The 22109-nt window shown below is 42.7% G+C and overlaps 1 protein-coding gene across 8 annotated transcripts in view; it reads left to right on the top strand.

The window, feature by feature from the left end:
* DAB1 (DAB adaptor protein 1) overlaps positions 1-21561 on the top strand; it is a 405590-nt gene extending 384029 nt beyond the window's left edge. For 7 of the 8 annotated variants that reach the window (XM_073233995.1, XM_073234000.1, XM_073233999.1 and 4 more), the window contains 4 exons: positions 1606-2154; positions 5690-5817; positions 6179-6289; positions 18196-21561. In XM_073233995.1, coding sequence (XP_073090096.1) covers positions 1606-2154; positions 5690-5817; positions 6179-6274 — 773 coding nt within the window. In that variant the 3' untranslated portion in view covers positions 6275-6289; positions 18196-21561. The remainder of the gene's footprint in view (positions 1-1605; positions 2155-5689; positions 5818-6178; positions 6290-18195) is intronic. The other variant, XM_073233997.1, reaches the window with a different exon arrangement.
* The last annotated feature ends 548 nt before the right edge of the window (positions 21562-22109 follow it).

Genomic DNA, 22109 nt, shown 5'->3' with positions numbered 1-22109 from the left:
ACGAGCAGTGCCATGGGGCCTGCCTGTCTTCCCTCTGGAAGTTGCTACTGTACCCCGCACCCACTCCCCCTCTGTACCTGCCAAGTCCTTCTGACAGCCGTGAAAATGCTTATCTCGTGAGGCCAGGCAAAGCCAGCTTCACCTTCTACTCTGCCTGGCATGGTCGTGTCTCCCAGGCCCAGCTGTGCCTGCATGTAGCCCATGGCCCCTGAGAAGGATGGGACCACCACAGCACGTGGGGGCTTTCCAGACCTTCAGAATGCTCGACTGTTCCATGGTGATACCAGGTGTACTGACTCTATAAGATCAGAAATCAGCCAGGCCATCAGGGTGAGACACTGAGGTAGAGAGGAAGGACATAGGCTTTGGGCACAGATGACCTCCGTTCAGATCCTGACACAACCTTGTGCCAACTATGCGACCGTGGACAAAGACTTTTGACTCCTATCTCAACCCCATTTTTTTAATTCTTAAAAGGGAACTAACCTACTCTGCAGGGATTTTGTGAAGGTTTAAAGCACCCAACCCTGTACCTAGAACGTTGTAGGCTATTGATTATAGGACATTGCTTTTGTTACTATTGCTGTTGTAAAAAACATCCTTTTAAAATGATTATGCCTATCTCACCTGAGAGGAATAATAAGCAATGATCCTGGTAATGTGTGTGAATACACCCCCTGGGGCTTTGTAGTGCCCAACCCTTGCCACTATAGGAGGTGCTCCTGAGATGACAATCACATCCATTTTTTTAGTCCCTAAAATTGACATAATAATATAAAACAGTGTATAATAATACCTGTAGTTATCATTGTTTATATAGCTGTTATACATCAAGCAAGGTATTAATTACTTTAAGGCTCTATCTGATTCAAGGCATACTAATTGCTAATATTTACTGAATGCTCACTCTATGTCAGGTATAGTACTCCACTTTAAATATGTCATCTCTGTTAATCTTTAAAACAACTCTCCACCCCAGCCTTGAGGCAACAGGTATTTTATGCCCATTTTACAGATAAGGAGATAGAGCCTAAGCTCTCCGAAGATTCCACAGATAAGAAGCAGCAATCTGAATTTTAACCTAGGTCTCTAAAACTCCAACATCTTGATTCTTATTCACTTTGTATTCACTTTGATGCTGTGAAAGAAGATGCTATAACCTGGCTTTAGGACAACAAGCCGCACTCTCAGACAGCTTGGGCAGTTGAGAATTCCCTTGGGCTGGACGAAGGAGAGGCAGGATTGAAACCCAAATGTTCCTGACCTCTGCTCCTCTGCCCTTGCCCTCCAGAGAGTCACTGGCTCCTGAGGCTAGGTGATGTCAGAAACCTTTAACAACAATGGCAGTATTATTGTCCTTCCCCTAGATGTCGGCCTGGCTTGCTCTCTCACTGCATTCTAGTTTGTGCTTACAAATCATTCCCTAGAGAGGTTCGCCTGACCACTGCTCTAGAAGGCAGGCACCACGAGAGCAGGGACTTCTGTCTTACCTTTGCATCCCCAGTCCCTGGCCCATAGCCTGACACTGAGTTGTCACTCAGTACCTTTTTGGAATCTGTGAATAGCTCTTTCCCAGGGTGCCTCACTCCTTTTTCGCCCTTCCAGGTTACGTGGCAATGGGCGCCGTCCTCCCATCCTTCTGGGGCCAGCAGCCCCTTGTCCAACAGCAGATCGCCATGGGTGCTCAGCCAGCAGTCGCTCAGGTGATGTCGGGGGCTCAGCCCATCGCATGGGGCCAGCCGGGTCTCTTCCCTGCCACTCAGCAGCCCTGGCCAGCTGTGGCCGGGCAGTTTCCGCCAGCTGCCTTCATGCCCACACAAACTGTTATGCCTTTGCCAGCCGCCATGTTCCAAGGTCCCCTCGCCCCCCTTGCAACCATCCCAGCCACGGATGACTCCACCAGGTCAAGTCCACAGGCTGAAAAGCCCAGGCAGAAAATGGGGAAGGAAATGTTTAAGGATTTCCAGATGGCCCAGCCTCCACCCGTGCCCTCTCGCAAACCCGACCAGCCCTCCCTCACCTGTACCTCAGAGGCCTTCTCCAGTTACTTCAGCAAAGTCGGGGTGGCACAGGATACAGATGACTGTGACGACTTTGACATCTCCCAGTTGAATTTGACCCCCGTGACTTCTACCACGCCATCCACCAATTCACGTGAGTGCCCTTCCCTGGAGACATAAGCCCAAGGGGAAGCAGAGATCTCAGCTTACATTCCACAGGCTTCTTTGTTAATATTACCACTAATCGTAATAATAGCTACCAAGTGTTAGCTATCAATTAGACATACCTACTCCATATGCATTTTATTCACTATTTTATACTCCTGTATATCCTCCTGATACATTTTATTAGACCTGTTTGACAGATAACAATAGGGAGATTCAAAGACAAAGAATAGGCAAAATGGTGAAATTGAATACAAGCCTATTATTTTCCCATGTCACTTGGCCTCTTCGGGTTTTGTTTCTTTGCTCACTCATTCATTCATTTACATATGTCCCTGCTGAAGAACAGATTTTGATGGGGCTTATCAAAATCATAAACGTGAATTTTTAAAAAAAACTTCAAGGACAAGGATAAAAAATGAGAATAGAAAATTAAGATCAGGAGAAAACTTAAGGCAGCTGAAGGGTTTCATACACCTAGGAAAGCTGAAGCCAGATTTTGATTCAACACTTTGAGTAGTCAAAGAGAAAAAAAGATGGTGTAGCCAAAAGCTATGGACTAGGAACCCAGAGAGCAGCTTTATTCCTTACTAATTTTGTGCCTACTGGTACCATTTTATCTCTGTGAGCCTCAGTTTCCTCATCTGTCTAGGCTGAGGGTCATTAAAAGGATTCAGCGGCACACATACTGAAATATCATCATATACCTCACAAACCTTGAAGTACTTCTCACATCATTATGATTGTATATTGTGTGGTTCATGCAGAGTCCTGGACCAGTGTTCTAAGCTCAGCTGCTCTACCATAAGCTGGGTCCTTGGACAAACATGATGCTTTTCTTAATCTCACTGTATCATAGGTAAAGCTAGTGAGTTGATTTGGATGAGCCTGTGCCTCATTCTAGTTCCAGCATTCAGTGATTGTACCCCAGCTCACTTTTCTACCATAATCATCAGGAAACCATCACCGTGCAGCCAGTCAGAATCCAGATACACTTGAGCACACGTGCTCGGTTGACACCATGCGGAAGGTGTTGGGTGATTCAGCCTGTGCCTCGACAATTGATAAGAGGAAAGAAAAGGCTCATGGATCAATGAGTTTGGCATTTTCATTACTGTCACCAATCATATGGATCACCTCTTGGCCAATACTGTGAATTGTCCAAAAAATCTAATTTTCCCACAATTAGATAGTGTCATTTCAGCCAAGTTCGGAAGGCTGTTCTGAAAATGATGCCTTCTACGCATGTAAACAGCCTACTCCCACTGAAGCCATATACATAGTGGGGGCATCTCTATTAACGCTAACCCACAGGGTTTCGATGAAGAGAAATAAATAAAAATGAAAAGCTGAAGAAATGAGAGCCCTGCATAAATAAGGGAGCATCTTTTAAAAACAGACATCTTTCCTTCAGTGGGCTTGTGCACCAGCTATGAATGAAAGCAGGAAGTTTAAGATCTTTGAAGACAGGGTCTATGTCTTAATCATTCCTACCTTTCTCATAAAGCTAGCCAAGTATCTAGCAGATGGGAGGCATTTGGGAGAGACTGTAGAGAATGAAGCAAACAAAGCAAAGGCCCTCTGGTACTGTGTTTTAGAGCAGGGCTTTGCAGCCTTTGCATTAATTGATCATTTGGATCTTTGTTGTGGGAGCTGTCCTGTACATGATAGTGTGTTTAGCAGCATCTCTGGCCTCTAGCCAGTCGCACACATCCTCTCCCCCTAGTCATGACCATCAAAAACTACCCCAGATATTCCCCGATGTCCCCAGGAGTGAGATTGTCCCAGAATGAGAACCACTGTTTGAGAGTATTAAAGTATTCTGGAAAACCTCACAGGTAAGGCAGTCATATGAATTATCTCCTAGTTATGCTTCCAGTTGATTTAATCTGATAAGTATGAGCCATACACCTCTCAGAGTTGGCAGCCCAGCCTGAGCTCTCAGCCTATAATAAGTAATAAACCACTTCAAACACAATTCAGGAGTCAATGACACTAATATTTATTAAACGTCTATCACATGTAGAAGTGTTTTCATATGATTTACCTCATTTAAACCCACAATAACTAATTTGTTTCATAATCATCTCATGAAACAAAACAAACTTCCTTTTAAATTAAATATGTTTTAAAGAAAATGAATAAAATCAGCCTTCAGGTCCTCTTCTCCATGAGCATCACCTTGAGAATGTTTTGAGTGGAGGATCAGTTGGATCAAAAGTAAACCTCAGACAGAAATAGGAAAGCACACTTGCCTGGACGGTCAGGCGCACCTGCGTCCCGTCCCAGTGCTCCTCTACCCTAGCCGCTAGCTGCGCTAGCCTGGGAAAGTCACTTCACTTCTCTGAGCTGCACTGTCTTCATCAGAGAAAAATAATAGGTACGTAAATACTGTATCTACCTTGCAGTAGTTAACTGTTTATATTAGAGAACATAACGAATGCAAAATGCTTAACATAGTGTCTAGCTTGCTGGCTCACAATATATGGCGTCATTATCCTAAATGTAGATTCATCAAGGCAAATGGTATTCACCAAGTTTTATAATCTCTCATTGTCTGATCAGCAGCCATATTTTGTAACTTCTGGACAGTTATGGAAGGGAGGCCTTACTAACGGCATTTGAAATTCAGCTACTAAATTAAGCCATGCCATCCTTTACTTGGGGCTGAGCCAGTGACTGGCATTTTCAGTGCCAAATTGGAGATGATTGAACGAAGAGTAGCCTCAAATGGCATATTTGTTATAAACCTCTGGAATAAATAAGATGAGGAAAATGTGGGAAGGTCAGGACAGAAAATGCACATCCTTATGGAGTGAGTAATAAAGAGCTAGCCATGCAGTTGCCATCAGCTACCTCCATTTTCCCAGATCAGGAGACACTCTTTATCCAATGTGTGTTTATCAGGTACCTACTATGTGCCTGGATACAAAAGCTGGTCTACCAGTTGCCAGCAATGTGGCCTTGAGCAATTTAGCAACCTTCATTTTCTTTATCTGTAAAACTAGGGTGACTCCTACCCCAAAGAGGCTTTGTGAGGGTTAGAGATATTGTCTGTAAAATTTCTGACACATAGAGGGCACATATCACTGTCCTTTGATCTATTCTGATTGAAATAATTATGTAATATTAAGAAAGAAGAAAACTATAGTCCAGTGGTTCTCAGCTTGAGTGTGCGGAAACGGAGTCTCTGATTCGGTAGGTTTGGGGTGGGGTCCAAGAATGGTCATTGCTAACAAGTTTCCGGATGTGGCCAGTACTGCTGAATGGGGACCATTCCTGGAGAACCATTGGCCTTTCACATCAGTGTGGACCGGCTCCTTCCTGAACATCAAGTATGTAAAAAAACAAGATATGTATGTACAGAGCAGATAGTCAACTGTTCCGCTGATTCAATTTGTTATAGGAAGAGGAGTCCTGTGTTCTGACTTGGCTGTAACCAGATCCCTGAAGTTTCTGTGGGACATAAATGGTTGCAGCCAGACACTTACGATGTTTCCTCTTTTTGCATGGTCTCTGTGTAGCTCCAACCCCAGCCCCTCGACAGAGCTCTCCGTCCAAATCATCTGCGTCCCACGCCAGTGATCCTACCACAGATGATATCTTTGAAGAAGGCTTTGAAAGTCCCAGCAAAAGTGAAGAACAAGAAGCTGTAAGTGACCAGTTTGTTCTTCTGTTTTTGCTTTTCCTTAAAATTAAGACCTCTGTATCTGAAATAGACAACACGTGAGAAAACCTACATAGAAAAGAATGCTGACTCAGATTCTTACATTCTGAATGAGTTACTAAAGGGGCTTCCTGTTATATTTGGACCAAATGAGCAGCTGAAAAACATTGTCCTTTCATTAAGCTGTTCTTATAAGTCCTTGAATTTGTGGTGTAGTATCTTCTAACCGAAGTTACTGCCTCCTTTAAAAGAACTGATTGTATGCATGCATGAAAATGTTCCCAGCTGTCTTATATGTTCAATTGTTGAAAAGAGAAAAAAAAAGTGTTATGTTCTTGTGTTCTAGCCTGATGGATCACAGGCCTCATCCAACAGTGATCCATTTGGGGAGCCCAGTGGGGAGCCCAGTGGTGATAATATAAGTCCACAGGCCGGTAGCTAGATAGCGCAGGTCTGGGTAGGTATCTGTTCTTTTTATCTCCTTCACCCTACCTGCGATCTGCTTTCCTTTCTGCTTGCTCTTCATTTCTCGATGTTTGAACCATGCCTGTTTGCCTGAGCGTGCCCCTGATGTTTGAAGCATCTCTCTTTGCCTGAGCATGTCCCTGATGCTTGAGCCATCTTGCCTTGCCTGGTGTCTGCTTGCCACCTTGCTTTTCATCATGGATGCATGACCTTTGACATACACTGGGAGGTAGGGGTAGGGGTGAGGAGTGGGGAATGGTCATATTATTTTATTGACAGTATGTTCTGAGTGGCTGGCGATAGAATGAGGCATGGTCAATACTAGTAAACATGGACTCAGTTTCTGAAAGCACCGAGATGGACACATTCTGCCCACACAGACAGTTTCTCAGGGAGGTGGTCCAGATGCTTTAATCCTCTAAGTAAAATGTCACTGTGTTTTCTACACTGATATGAAGAGTCACCAACCAAACACCTGAGAAGCCAGACTAAGAAGCAGAAATAAGCAGTACTTGAAATAAGACTGATAGGGAGGTAAGATCATGGTAGCCCATTTTGTGTAGCCAAAAGGGGCTCTGTACCCTTTCCAATGTGTAAGTGAAATTCAAAACTCAAAGACATGTAGCATTTGCTTCGGAGGCTCTGCTGTTTGCACCTGTGCTACCACATGGTTTACCACTGAACCACTTCAGATTCCATCAGCAGCTGCTTTTAAAGAAGCATACTTACATTTACCAGAAGTGGCTTTTGGCACTTGAATTTCAATACACCTGATTTGATTGAAAGAAAGAGGAGCTGATGATACAAACCTTCTCAGGAGACAAAAGTACACCTTATTCCCTTGTTACCCAGACATGATTTCTAAGGTCACTCCTTGACTCATGTGTTCAATTTTCAGATACTTTCCGAGCTTTCCATAAATGTGTAGGACTGCAAGGCTGTACCCACCAAGTCCCTTTTTTTAAGTCCTGAACAGCATGGTCAGAAGCATTAAAATGGTAAATAGTTTTCACCATTCATAAATGGATTCTGAGGCTACTTCGAAATCCTTCTCAGTTCATGTGTAAGTTATTTTGACAGTTACTGAAAACTAATACAGCGTTTTGAAAGTACATTTTGTTAATACACTTTACGATTAGGGAACTTAACATACTCTGGATTTTACCACATTTTATATCAGTGCAAAAGCAAAATAATACATCATGCTGTACAAAACCATGTGATACCCATCTAGAGATTCAGTCTTGCAAAGCTGTTCAGGCTGTTGGTGAATCAAAGGCAAAGTCAATGTTCCAGGAAGGAGAAAATTTAGAGATTATGGGTGAATGCCATGGAAAGATTCCCTAAGAGGTTTTCTACTCCTTGCATGTGTTTTATTTCACATGCTCAACCTTGCCTTGGAAAATCTGATGAATGAACTAGAGGTAACAAGAGCCAATCATCAGCATCACAGCAAACATCATCTTAAAAGTGAAGTTCTTCTGGAAAACAAAGATGACTTACACCATTTACAGGTCAATGTATCAACCCCTCATCTTTATGAGCCTGTTCAGCTTGAGGCAGTTATACAATTTGAACTGTTTTGTGGGGCTTCAGCCTGTTCCATGTTTGATGCTATATCTAGAACCCCAAGCCACAGCTGAGTTGTAAATGGATGTAGCATGGTATAGTGGGCAAAGCTGAGAATTTGGAACTTGAGTTCAAATTCTAGCTCAAGTACTTCATAGCAGAAATTCTTGAGCAAGAACCATAATTTCTTTTGAGTCTTGGTTGCTTCATCTACTAGAAGGAGCTTATATAATCGGTTAGGCTAACTGAGATTGCATTATGCTGTGTCTTTAGCATGGAGACAGACACTCAGTACTCAGCCTAAAGCTCAGCTTTAAAATATGGATTCTGGAGAAAGCTTTTCTGAATTCAGAATCTAGCACTACCACTTTCTAGCTATGTGACCCTAGTGAGATTTCATAATAAGTCTCTCTTATTTTGAAAAATAGGGATAAAAAATAGCATCCTCCTCATGGGGTTACTGTTTGGACTAAATGAGATGATCTACATGGATCTCTTAGCACAGCGTCTGACACGTAGCAAGTGCCCAGCAGGTGTTAGGTGTCATCCCCCACCATCATAATCATCTGTGCTCAAGGAACATTCCCCACTACCTTAGATTTTAACCATTTAGCTTCTGTGTTGAATAAATTCTGCCATGAGGATCGAGGCCATTGGCTGGGAGGTTGTGCTATATACCTTCTACCTTCAGATAATTAACTCTCTATATGCCTCAAAAAAGCTTTGGGGGAAAACAAGAAAAAGAAAAACCCCACTTCTTAACTCTCTGGCTTGCCTAGTCCTATAATCAGAATGACCCTGGTTAGGGCCTCACAGGCTACCTTTCACTTTCAAAAAATGAAAAAGCAGTCTTAGATTCACATATAAATTATAACAAGTAACTCCTAGCTCCAAAGGAGGGCTGGCCTGTAATCTTCAGGGAAGCAGTGTTCTCCCTTTGAAAGCTTAGCCTGGCAGTATCACAATTACCTACAAAGAATCCCATACCAAGGGGCTGGTACCCACCTTGCAGACATCTCCCCTAAGACACCCATTAGGGGAGTCCAGATGGGCCTTTTTGGACCTCTCCCTTAACAGCATCACAAGCCACATTTGATCTTCTTTCTCCATTCTATTCACCCATCCAACCAACTGGAAATTTACTGACTGCAATTTCTTCATGCCTTTCCAGACATTTGGAGAAAGGGCACCATGCAGACCTAGTTATGTCCATGGCTCTGTTTTCCCCGCCGCCTTTGTACAGTTAGAAAGCAGGAGTCCCATCCTTCTTATTGTGGTTGCAACCATTATCTCCAGCTGCTTTTTATTAGAAATGCCCACACCATTCTGAGGAGGCAGGGGGGATATCTGTTGATAAGCTAAAGCCATATCACACGATAGTAAAAGGAAACAGACTCAGTCCTCACAGGTGGAAAATTCAGGACCAATCTCAAACAGCATTTCTGTTTTAGCAATAAAGGGAAATTTCTTCAATTATTTCATTTTCTCCCCTACCTCCCATCTGGGAGAATCACATGTCTTTGAAAGACTAGGTCAACAGTCCTTTCAACAAGAAAGAACCAAAATAATATTATAATGACTGGTGTGAGAATGGCAGGTAATTTATACTTCACTGATATGTTGCTGGAGCAATTTTAAAGGCAAAATGTTAGCTTTTGAGGAGATGAAAGAAAAATGAAAATATCTATTTGGTTAAATGGTTAAGTAAATAAACTGCCTATCAGACTTTCCCAGCTGTCAAGTCAAAGTAGCATCTGTAACAATGGGGAATTGTTTGGTCTGTCTCCCTTAGTAACAGTAGGTATCGCCAGAAATAACACGTTGCTGTCATTGTTTTTTACTACTGATTTTTGTAGTAGGAATCCTAGACATATAAAATATTACCTGATGGATTTCTAGTGTTCAAAGGAAAAGAAAGCTGGACTTCACATGCTGTGGAAGAGAAAATCTTAAGAAAAAAAAAAAAGAAAGAAAAGAAATGCATAGTCAGGGAACTTGGCTTAGAATTATGGTTCCAAAGCAGGTGACATTAGGCAAGCATGTAACTCCTCTAAACCCCAGTTCCCTCATATGAATAATTAATTAAAATGGCTCTTTCCCCAGGTTATCCCAGAATCAGAAGATACCATGAATATGAACATGCTTTGTAAGCATTGAAAGCAAAATACATATATTTGGGAAAGTTATTCCTATTCTGTTTTTTAATAGAGCCAAACAAAAGAGCTTTAAAACAAAGAACCACAAAAGCAGAAACCATCCGTCCGTGTCACGTATGTAAGGCTCAGGAAAAGTCCAGCCCAACCTGTTGGCGTAGTTCAGGCAAAGGATGAGAAGGGCCTGACTGAGGACGGTGTCAGCCAGGATGGGGGGCTGGCCTTGGTGTCAAGAGATATTTAAATGAGAAGATTAGGAGAAGGTTAAGATGGGAGGGAAATGGGAGGTGATGCAGAAGGCATAATCTAGGATGCCCCCCAACCAGGTTCCTGATCCGGGGATATAGGTGGTACCAGTCACTGTGCTAGGGAACATGGAGCAGCATGCTGAAGTGGAAGGAAGGCAAGTTTACCTTGGGACCATCCAAGTAAAGATGCCAGTAGGCTGCTGGATAGAAGAATCTAGAGATCTGGACTAGAGATCATGATTTCAACATGGCTTTAAGCCACTGGATGGCTTTAAGCTATGTTATCTTTAGACCAGAAGTCAGCAAACTCCCTGTAAATATTCATGCTTCGTGGGCCCTATGGTCTCTGTCGCAACTAATCCACTCTAGTGTTGTAGTGGGAAAGAAGCAAAAGACAGTGCATGAACAAGTAAGTGTGGCTGAGTTCCAATAGTACTTTATCTACAAAAGCAGGCAGTCACCAAAATTGGTCAAAGGGCTGTAGTTTGCTGCCCTCTGGTTTAGATCGCGTTCACTCTCCCAGTGACTCTGCAGGAGGTATCATCATGCCTTTCACTTACAACTGTGACTAATAAAACACATTTAAAAATCACTAGCATGTTTATAGCACTTCCATAAACATCACCTGATTCATTCCTCAGCGGAGCCCTCTTAAGTATTTTTATTATTCCTGTTAAACAAAGATGGCAGATAAGTTAGGGAAGTTAATGACTCGCTGAAACCATAAGATCTTCCTGCGATGGGGCTAGGATTTGAAGCTAGACCCAGATTAAGTAACTCAGGGGTACTCAACCAGACTGGGACACCTGCCTTTTAGCAGCTTCACCACGACTGAAGAGCAGTGTGACTCCAAGCAGATGGCCTCATATCTGCACCTTGGTCTCCTCTTCGTCAAACAATTTCCAGATACCCTTCCAGCTCTGACATTCTAGGACCTTCTAACCTGCCTGAGGTTACCCAGCTAGAGCATGGAAGACCCAATCCTCAAACAAGATCTTCCAACAGTGCTCCTCCCCCAACCTGTCCTTATTTCCCTCACATATGCTGACTTCATTAAGGTTCCCAGAGACTACCAGCCTGAGATCCAGGACCTGCTCCAGATGACCAGGAACTTACTGTGGACAGGCCTTCTGGCTTGTAGCGGAGAATTGGTGTCAACAATCTCAGTGTTCTCATCCTTGATGTGACAGTGTCAAGAAAGATGATGTACGTGTGTAAGGCAGATAGTTTGTGACCCTGATTGTTATTGATTGGGGAATGCAAAATTGATCAGAACATGTTCAGATCCCCTGGGAATTCAGATTGTGCATCTCTGTGTTCATCGAGTGGGTTTCAGCACCCCAAGACCCCAGAAAGGGAATCCACTTGGCAGCAGTGTTAATCACTAAAGTATTTTCATTAAATCCATCCTGTGTTTTGAAGACTTTTCTACCCCGAAGGCCAGATTTTCAGGCTGGAAGTGGTGGAAAAGCTTTGTTTTTCCTTTCCTTCGAATGAAAAGGAAAGGAAGATTCCAACCACTTGTTAAAATCCTTTATGTTACATAAACTCACTTATTGCTTGGTATAATCCCATGATGTAGGTGTCACAAGCCCAATTGTACAGATTAAGATACTGAGGCCCAGGTGAAATGCCTGCCTCAGTTCATACAGGTAGTTAGGAGGATGGCAGGGTCTTTCAGGCTGTAAAATCCATGCATTTTTTGATGACCCTATTCATGTCTTCAGATAGGACTTTAAGTTATTTCAGCTTTATATCCACTCCTGACTACACCACCTTTTTCATTTGCCAAGGCAGGAAACGTAAAACCCCACGGAGCTAGGCCCCGGTGTTGGGACTAGAAGGCCATGAGGCTGAAGGTGCTGCCTCGTCAGGGCTGTGCTGAGGGACCCAAGCTTTGGCTCACCTCCCAGCTCCAGTCTGGCCCATGGCTTGGCTTGGCTTTGACCTCGCCTCCAGGCCCCGCAGGATGGGGCCTGAATGGGCTCGCTCCGCAAGCAGATTGCATGGCACACGTTGACCTCACGTCTGAGACTACCTTTGTCAGCATGCTGTGTCTTCTCTCCACTTGGATATACCTTTGCTATATGTAGCCAAGCTTTTCAAAAACAAACGCAATAAAAATCAAATGGATGCAAAGTAGTAAGCACAATTTAAGTGGTTTTAAATGGGGCTCATTATTATAATGTGGGATAGGAAATTTATGTGCCCCTCTATTTCAAGCCAAAGATCTGGGGATAGGTGGGAGGAGTGAGGAAACGGACGCAGAAAGGGGTCCAGACCCTGGGCAGCCCTCCCGGCTCTCCAACGTTTCCCATGTGACTTTGGGAAAACAACCCTCGTGTCTTAGGACCTGAGTTCTTCCTGCAAGAAAGGAACTGTCAGACTGAGGGCTCTTCTTGCTTTGACACTCTACAGGAGGGAACAGGTGGACTTAAAATGATCTGGATATGTTTCCATGAAACTCTAGAAAAACATGAATTTGTAGTGGTGAAAAAGGGACGATTTGGGGTGAGACCTGTCCTGTCGCTTAATTGTGGTGGGGAGGGCCACACAGGTGTATACACCAATGAGTCAACTCATCAAACTGAGCACTTAAAATGGGAACATTTCATTGTATGTAAATTATACCTCAATGACGTTGATTTAAAAGTAAGGATAGATAAGTTCATAGAGTTGGATGGAAAGTAGAGGCTACCAGGGGTTGGGGGTCAGGGGATGAGGGAGTTACTGCTCTGTGGGTACAGTCTATTTGGGGTACAAGAGTTTGGAAAATAGTGGTGGGCATTGTACAACATTGAAACTATAATTAATGCCACTGAATCATACCCTTAAAAATGATTAAAATGCAAATGCTATGCTATATATATTCTACCACAAGAAAAAGAAGAAAAAAAACTGGTTACATCCCAGCTCTGCCCTGTGCTGGCTGAATGACACCAGTCAAGTCACCAAACTCTGGGGAGCCTTGCTTCTTCAGTGTCAATGGAGACAGGAATACCAGGGGTACAACCTCCATGTGATACCCAAGCAAGATCACATATGTGACTTAGGGAAGCCCTTTGTACACCGTAAATGTGTCTGTAACTATAAGCTATTATTACTCGAATCCTGTGATTCTACTTGGCTGCTGTGCAGAAACATGTAATTCATGCTTAAGGTGGTCTGCAAACACGGGCAATTCTCTGTTATCCACAGGGCCCTGCAGCCAGGTTCCTTAGATTAATCCCACATTCTCTCTGCACAGTTTCCCCTAGCTGATCCAGCACCATTATTAGATTTCATAACAGAGCCCAGTTACAGTTGCTCCAGTGTGCTATGAAGGACAAACAATTTGGAAAATCATCTACAGGAGATTATAAGGCCTAAAACCATCTTCTGCAAAGGAAGACCAAAACCACGTGCCCACACATAAGGTTCCTAACCTTTTCTGGAGCATCTCCTACATGCCAGGCTCTGTGCTAGACTTTAGCCTTACAAAAGGTATATTTTCTTGTCAATCCCCACCACCCTCTCACAGAGGGGATGTCTAGCCTCTTTTTATGGATGAAGAAAGTGGCATGCAGAGAAGTTAAGTAACCTGCACAGAGTCTGAAGGTTTTTGAGTGGTTGGTGGTAAAAAAGCAAACAGCAGCCTGGCAGCCAGCAACTGATCTGGCTCTCACAGCTAGGCCTCAGTGGTCTGTTGAGCAATTTCCCAGAACACCAGCATCAGGCGAGGCCGGTCTGTCTGTGCTGGGTCAAGGCAAACCAAGACCACTCAGCAGCCATGGCTGAGCACAGACAACTTAAAAAATGACCCAATGTTCCTGTGTCCTGGTGTTAGCCTTGCTTTGTGCTTCTTGCCTTTCAGATCAGAATTATTAAGGTAATCATATGACTACTTCATGACAGCAAAACCTTTCCTCCTGGCCCTCCCCCAAATCATCTAATGTAAGTCCAAGTCCCATAGTAGGCCCTTTCCAACTCCTTCTTACAGAGATGCCACACGGCTCTCCTTCTGCAATGAGTAACACACCCAACTCATTCACCTGCAAGTGTGTGCCTGGTGGGCACGGGCTGCAGGGACTTGGCAGTAGGAAGACTAATCTAGACCTGCCTGACTTCAGATCCATGTGCTCTCACTGCATGTCCCAGAAAGCAGAGTATCCCATGTAAGTCAAAGGTTGGTGGGCTGATTTTAATTTAATTTTTAGTGTCTGGTTTCCATCTACTTTGTTGTCCTCTTAAATTGGAGATACCTATTATGTCAGAATCAAGGATGAGCTTAAAGTCTGGAAGTATTTGCTAATTCCCATGACTAGAAGAACCATTCACCCGCCCACTCACACCCTCCCTCCCCAAGTCACTAGTGGGTGGGCCATCCATGCTCCAAGCTCCTGCTTAGACTCTGGGATACTGATGTGGAAGGCTAAGAGGAACTCGCTGTGTAGGACATGCTAAGAGTTGGTGATGGCAGTGCAGACAGGTCTGTACAGGCCACTGCAGGGGTCTGGGAGTGGAGTGGCCGCCTCACCTGCAGGGTCCAGAAAGCCTTTATATTTTAAGTGGTCTAACTGAACTTGCAAGTACAGGACAAAGGACCCCAAAGGGGCTGCCTGAACCAAGTCTCTGAGATGGGAAAATCCTGTTGTGTTAGGGTGACCAGAAGTAGAGACACAAGGTGGGGCATAGGGGAGAGGAATGGGTGAGGCTGGACAGGCAGCTGGAGCCGCCTTGGAAGGGCCTCGTGTGCTGCCCTGAGGGGTGTGCATGATCCTCAGGGTGATAAGAAAGAGGGCTGCTCCAAGCAGAATGCCGGCACGGCCACACATTTCAGGAAGATCATTCTGGCAGAGGCATAAAGAGTTTTTTTTTAAAACATGATTTATGTGACCTGAAGGTTGAGTTTTGATTCACAGTCTGGAAAGGGCATTTATTAGCTCTAGTAGACCAAGAGCTTGGTGGGTCTTCTGAGCCCAGCTAAGGAGCTTTGACCTTACCTTGGGTGACTAGGAGCCTTTAAAGGATTTGAAGCAGGGCAGAGATAGAGTAAGATCTGTCCCCCACATCCCCCAAAAAATCAAGTGTGCTGTTAACGTGTGATTCCATTTAGGCTTTTTGGAGTGTTGAAAATGACCAGAAGACCCCATCATGACCTTGCCAGAAGCCAGGCCCCAGATGTCTCGATCAAATGGTTTCTCACTCCCCTCTGGCTCTGATAGTCTGATATTCTGTAACAAGGAAGGTACAGCTATTGCTACAACGTATAATGCATCACGGTGTCAAACTTTGGGATTATCTACTGCTTGGGGTTTCCACACCACTGCTCCCCTTCATTAGTGGGGATAATTGAGAGTTGACTGCAGTCGTTACCTCTGTTGTGATGGGTATTTGAAGCTAAATTCCGGCATGCAGGAGATGTGTGAATATTTATCTCAGCTGCAGAAAGTTAATGCAGTGTGGCATTAATTACCCTGTCTGAGCCTGCTGTCTTTTTCTGTTTTTAGGTGTCATTCTCAGTTGAATAAATTAGTTTCCAAAATTAGAATAAATTGTAGGGTGAGATCAAGGCAGCCTGACTTCTTAGGGCATCCAGAAAGAAGAGTAGGCTGAGAAAGTCTTCCCTGGGAAGATTAGGATTCATCCTTGTAGCCCAGCAGAGGCTGAAGAAAGTGACTTTGCCCAGCACTTGCATGTTAGTGCCCCACCTATGCCAACCCCCCCAGAATACAAACACACAGTAAAGTTACACATTTAGCCTTACAAAAAGGTATTGGCTGGGAATAGATGAGGTGTTTAATAAATCATCTTGCTATATAGATTTTGCTAGATTAAATTTTGAGAGAATAAAGGCAAATTGGAGTATATTCAGGGCAAAGGGATCTGAACAGTGGAGAAAGTAGAAACTGTATCATTCATTAGTTCAACAAACCTTCACTGAGCCCCCATGTGCTGGGTCCACACATGAAGTAGAGTGGCAGAAGGACCTGGCAAGAGGTAGAGGACATAGAAAGATGGGCTTCCCTACCTTCTATCATTTGACATTTGGGAGAAGGGTTACACGTACTATTGAAAATTCCAAGGCAGTATGAATGCATATGGTTGGAAAGCATGAAGGGATCAGTGGGCACTCTGTCTTATCACAGAAAGGGTACGCGAAGGGTGCGAAGCTCCTCCATGGAAGAACACAAACAAATTCTAGAAGAAAGCGCCCTGGATTTGATGGCAGGAGCCGGCATTCTGTCATGGTGTGCTTACTGAGCAGCCCTGTGGCTTGGGGGAAACAAAAGTTCTGGTCTCCAGCCTTCAGATTCCTCATATGTAAAATGATGGATCAGGACAAAACTATCTTCTAACCGATTCCCACCTTACAATTTTATAAAAGCAAGCAATCTGACATATTAAATACATGAGAAAAAATTAAAAAATAAATACATGAGAGGCAGCACAGTAAGCTTGAGATTACACAACTTCTTCGACCTTCACTTTTTACCTGCAAAATGAAATGGAAAGAATAAAAGTAACTCCCTGGACTATTAGGCAGGCAAAATAAGACAAGAGGTTGCTTATAAACTCCAAAGAACTCTACAACACACTGTGGATCGAAGGTTTGAAGCTCCTTCCTTCTTCCCTCCCTCCTTCCTTCTTTCCTTCCTTCTTTCCTTCATGGCAGCAGTTGTAATGGACTAGAAAAAGCACTACACCCTACTTTCAGGTCTCATGTCTCAAACTTACAAGCTGTGTGACCACAGGAAAATTACTTAAAATCTCTGTGCCTGACTTCTCATGTTCAAAAGAGATAAAGCATCTGCCTTGTAAGTCTTCTTGATGAGTTGAAAAAAAATAATGTACCTGAAAATACCCAGCATGATACCAGACAGAGGAGGGGCACACAGAATGGCAGTTCAAGCTGATGGTTCAAGGAAATAAGCAAATGAAAAGGATCTATACTCACATGGTAGGAGGCAGGCTAATACATAAAATATGGCAGAATTAAAGATGTCACTGTGTCCATGTAATTCTGGCAGAAACACCCAAGAGTGACAGCATCATGGTCCATGTTAATGGAAGGGGCTGTGCATGCTTAAGACCAGAGGATTCATCTGATCTGCATGGCCAGTGCACCCTGAGCCATTTCAACATAAACTGAAGTCTGAAGTAGTTTCAACAAGGCCAAACACCATTTCCCATCTATGCCTTTGGACTTAAGGTTTGCTGTGTCATACACTGGTGAAAATCTCCATGTATGTCTCAGCCCCATGGGTGCAGGCAAATGACTGGCCAAACCTGAAACAGAAGATTGAATGGGAACAAATCCCAGAAGCTTGTAACTTAGAGCCAAAGGCACCATTGCTGTTTCTCTTGCTCTAAAGCATGCCCAGTCATCACTGCTTGTAGAAACCAAAGAGTAGTTTGAAGTAGAATTTCAGTAGTCTCAAGTGGACATTTGCAAAACTGTGTTGAAAAAATTTCCACTTGACTCATATGATAGTTGTTGTATCATTTTCTGAAGACCTGTTACTGTCAAGTGCTGTTCTAGATGCTGTATATATATTATCTTTAGTTCTCTCAAGAACCCCATAGGATAAACAGTATTGTTTCCATTTGGTGGTTGGGGAAACTGAGGCTCAGACAGGATAAGCATCTTGACCGTACCACAGAGCTTGTCCAGGCTCTCCACTATACTATGCTATTTCCCTAATGGCAATCAGTTTCAGCTTGCAAAGCAAGGACAAAACTTGGTGAGTAGTTCTTCTTGATAATAATAAAAAAAAAAAGAAGTTGCCAAAATGAAATGTATCATGATCAAATAATCCAAAAACTACCTAAGGTCATCCATCATAAACTGTCATCTTTCTGTTCTAATCCCAAACTTTCCTTCCCAAGCTGTCTCAGAAAACCCTATCTGGAAAAGAGTGGGTCTCACTTTGTCCCTCTGTCCATAGGAGCTGGAGCCTCTCTATGCGCAGATCAACAGACCTAAGAAATAGCATCGATGCGGGCTCGTGGCGCGTGCTTCAAGACTGGCATGGAAATCAGCATCATGACAGGCTCTCTTGTATTCGTTCACCTCACCTCATCCCATGAAGAAATTCATGATTGCCCAAGGGAACTCGTTTGGAAGAAGGAACTAAAGAGTTTTTGGCAACCAATGGCAGACACCTATGGCAGCACAAAAAACAAAAATTAAAAAACCCCACAAAAGTAAAAAATCATACCCAACATTAAATCACAAGTCAAGCAAATGCTTACCTGACAAATATTCTGAGCTCTCTTAGTGTGGGTTTAAGATGACCCAGTATGCAAAATCATAATTCTTTTTATTTCTCTGCCTGCTGACCACTGTAGAGACATCAAATCTGGAGTGACAGGCCTCCGGGAGTGACAACAGGATTGACACTGACCTCTCTAAGGCAAAAGCAAGAGGTCCTCCGTGACCACCGTATCATCCGCCATATGCCTTTTGAATTCGATGATGTTTTTTTCATCACTCCATGGGTTCTGGTCTGCCATTTCTCCCCCTTTCCTTTCTTTGCCATGTTTGAAAATTAATGGGTGTACCAATTTTTGTATTGCTTTTGACTTTTTTTTGCATATGCGTGAAGAAATCTAACTGGAGAAAGAAAGCCTCATAGGAAATGAATTAACTTAAAACCACAAGACAAATAAGTGGTTCGTTATGATCAAGAATGTTGCCAAAACAACCCTTTAGCTATTCTGCATCCTGGTGAAGAAAGACAGCTTTGAACCTTCATTCTGTGAGTAGGAAAGGACACCGGATCCCATTGATGAGAAAGATGAAAAATTCATCTGATTTCCTAAGAAGCTCTAAACTCTTAAGTACAATAAAATGATATTTTTTATTTTTCCGGTATCTTGCTGCTGTGATACTATGCAGACAAGTGTCTTCTCCACCTGCCATTTTCAAAGAAAAATCATTTGCCAAATAATTCTGGTATAATCCTGGTAATGTGGTTTTGGATCTTACAAACTGACTTTCTAACAGAACAATGGTGATATGAATATCCAGAATAACAAACTGATTCCGTGATCACAGTGGTTCATCTCTCTCTTTTTGTACATCAGAAAATTCAAATGGGATTTTTATTTTATAACTTGAAAAAAAAACTTACCATTAAACTCTTTAAATATTTAAGGGAAATGGCTTTAAGGAGTTCTAATGAAAAAAAAATGCCAGTTCTTTTTTTGTAAATATAAATGTTAATGAAAATGCTTTTTAATAATGCCATTACACTGTAGAGAAGGTAGCAGACTGAGTGCAAGATGTGACAAACTTGATAGATGGGAATTACTTCCCAGCTGTTTCTCTGGAGCATATGGGAGGAAGCTGGAGTTCAGGGGCAGCTGTCAATCAGCAGCTAGTGGGCAGGAAGGGGGCATGTAACTCCATCATCTAGTGTAGCCTTTCCACAAGAGTAAAACTTTCCACCCTCTGTGTAAAACAAGAAAAAGACAATTCCCATTTTGAAGGCCTGTCCTTCAGATTCTGAAATTGTCTTCTGCCTCATCACTCCCACCTACCCATACAGAGCTCACTGGACTGCTTGTGTGTGAAACAGAAGGGTTTAATAAGCTTCCTTTTTTTACATTTATGAGGCAAAAAGCGCAGTGTTTGGTTGGTATGTTTAGCACATGATTTTCATAAAGAATCTCTATATTTTTGCCCTACAGAGAACTGTTCTACAGGTCAAATGTGTTTTCCTGACGTTCCTATGCAGCTACAGTATGTTGAATTTAGTGGTTTAACACTAAGAAGAAAACTTTAAAGAATCATGTGATTAATTGGATTTGGGGGTAAATAATTAATATGACTTGGTTGTAAAATTAGAGAAGTAGAATTTACATTGATATGATTGACTTAAACCAGACCTATGTAGTTTGATTCTTCATATCAAGAGAAACAAATGATTGGGAGGAAGGCATATTTGTTCAAAAAGAGATCATTGATAAGTTAAAGTCAACTATTACTATTTGAAACCCAAATTTTACACTATCAGGTCACTGGAATCTAGTTTTTTTTTTTCCAGTTAGGTAAACTGACCAAATGGCCATTACAGAATATATGTAAATGTCATCCTGATGTGGAAGGTCTGAAGATCCAGAAAAGAGAGAGCCATTTACCTCCCTCTGTAGCTATCACCTGTTGGTCCACATGATTTTTCCAGGAATGTGCATACACTTTATGATTCAGTAAATCTTCCACACTAAGGGGAAAATGGGAAAGGAAAGGTGTGACAACCTGAGAGTTGTCCTGAAGCCAGTTTGATTGTATTTTCTGGGGATTTGATGACATAGGCAGTTCTAATGGGAAAATGGCTCAAATTGCTGTGTTGTCTCTGATTCCGATTTTAAACAAGTGGTGCTATCTTCTCCCTTGATATGGCTGTCCTGGGTTTGTCTTGCAGTATCACACTATTATACTGATTCTTTGGGTTGCTTCTGACATGTACAGAGTGAACTCTGGCTCATGTTGCCAGTTCAAGTTCACCGTCTGGAATTAATTCCACAACAGAAAATGACAGCCCAGTGGACTTGTCATCATTCATTGGATGTGACTGAAAATGCAGCTGGCTCCGAACTTAAGATGCCCATGTGATACGTTAAAGTGAGGGAAATAAAGTCAAGATTTTAAACTGCCATCCATGTCAGCATTGGCAGAATTTGATTTTGACAGCACTGTTGGGTGAGCTCAGAACCACCTTGTCCTATCCCAGGAGTACAGTGAAATTTCCAAATAAGAGCTGAGGTGCCGATACCAAAAGGCCATGGGGAGTCTGCGCCATTCCGGTTAGATCAAAGGAAAACCTGTGTGTCAACTGTTAATTCCTCATCATTCACTAGCACTAAATTTGTCACTTTAAATTTTGAAACCAGGGAAACGCCACCTGTCGTTCTGTCCCCATTCCCCATAGCTCTTCGATCTTCACATGCCACAAGACTTTTTTTATAATTCGTACCCATCCCAGTGTCTACAGAAACCCCATCATGTAATGTACCGGGCACCTTCTTTTACGAAAATGTTTACTCTGTGGGTTTGGTTCATTTCAATTTCTGCGTTCTGACACATATTTTTTTAATAAAGATGAGAAAGAGAAAATGACTGTTGCAGTACATTTCTAGACCTACTTTAACTTTACCTCAGATGACAGTTTGTTAACATATATGGACACATTATTTTTAACTTTATGTACAATACATTCAACAGAACAGCAAAATTTTTAGAAATTTTCCATTAATTTCTGTAACACGCCATGTATAACTGTTACAAATAAACATGTTTGAGAACAACAGCTTAGCCTGGTTTTATTCCACAAATTTCTACTAGATTTTCAGGCGAGGGATTAGAAGAAGAAATTGCTTCTATCTAAGCTTGCATTTGACCAGGTGAAGGCCTCTGTTTTCCTGGTTCTGGGCCAGAAAGGGAGAGGCTTCACTGAGGAGTTAGCTCAGTTTGTCCTCACTTGAACTCAGGCACTTACTATGCTTGCAAAAGCAGCCACGCCAAGAATGAGGAAGATGTTGACATCAGGAAAGGCATACCTGGTGTAGATGTGGTGCTTGGACTCTACTTATCGTCATATTTTCAAAATCAGGAAAGACTCAGAACTAGTCCTCTGATTTGCATCTTCTCCTAGAAAAAAAGACAAAACAAAAACCCTGCTAAACTGTTGGTTGGAAAGCCAAGGTTAATCTAGACTCTCAAAGACTTCACCAGTTCTTTCCAAGGTGACCTGCTTTAAGGGACCCAAAGAAGGAAGTGTTTATCTTCCTTCACATTCCCACACATATTCCACACCAAAAACCATGAGGCAAAAAGAAGCCTGAAGCTGAATCTTAT

The sequence above is a fragment of the Manis javanica genome, chromosome 4 (genome assembly GCF_040802235.1).
Source record: "Manis javanica isolate MJ-LG chromosome 4, MJ_LKY, whole genome shotgun sequence".
Classification (NCBI taxonomy): Eukaryota; Metazoa; Chordata; class Mammalia; order Pholidota; family Manidae; genus Manis; species Manis javanica.
This window is presented reverse-complemented; position numbering and strand designations above follow the sequence as displayed.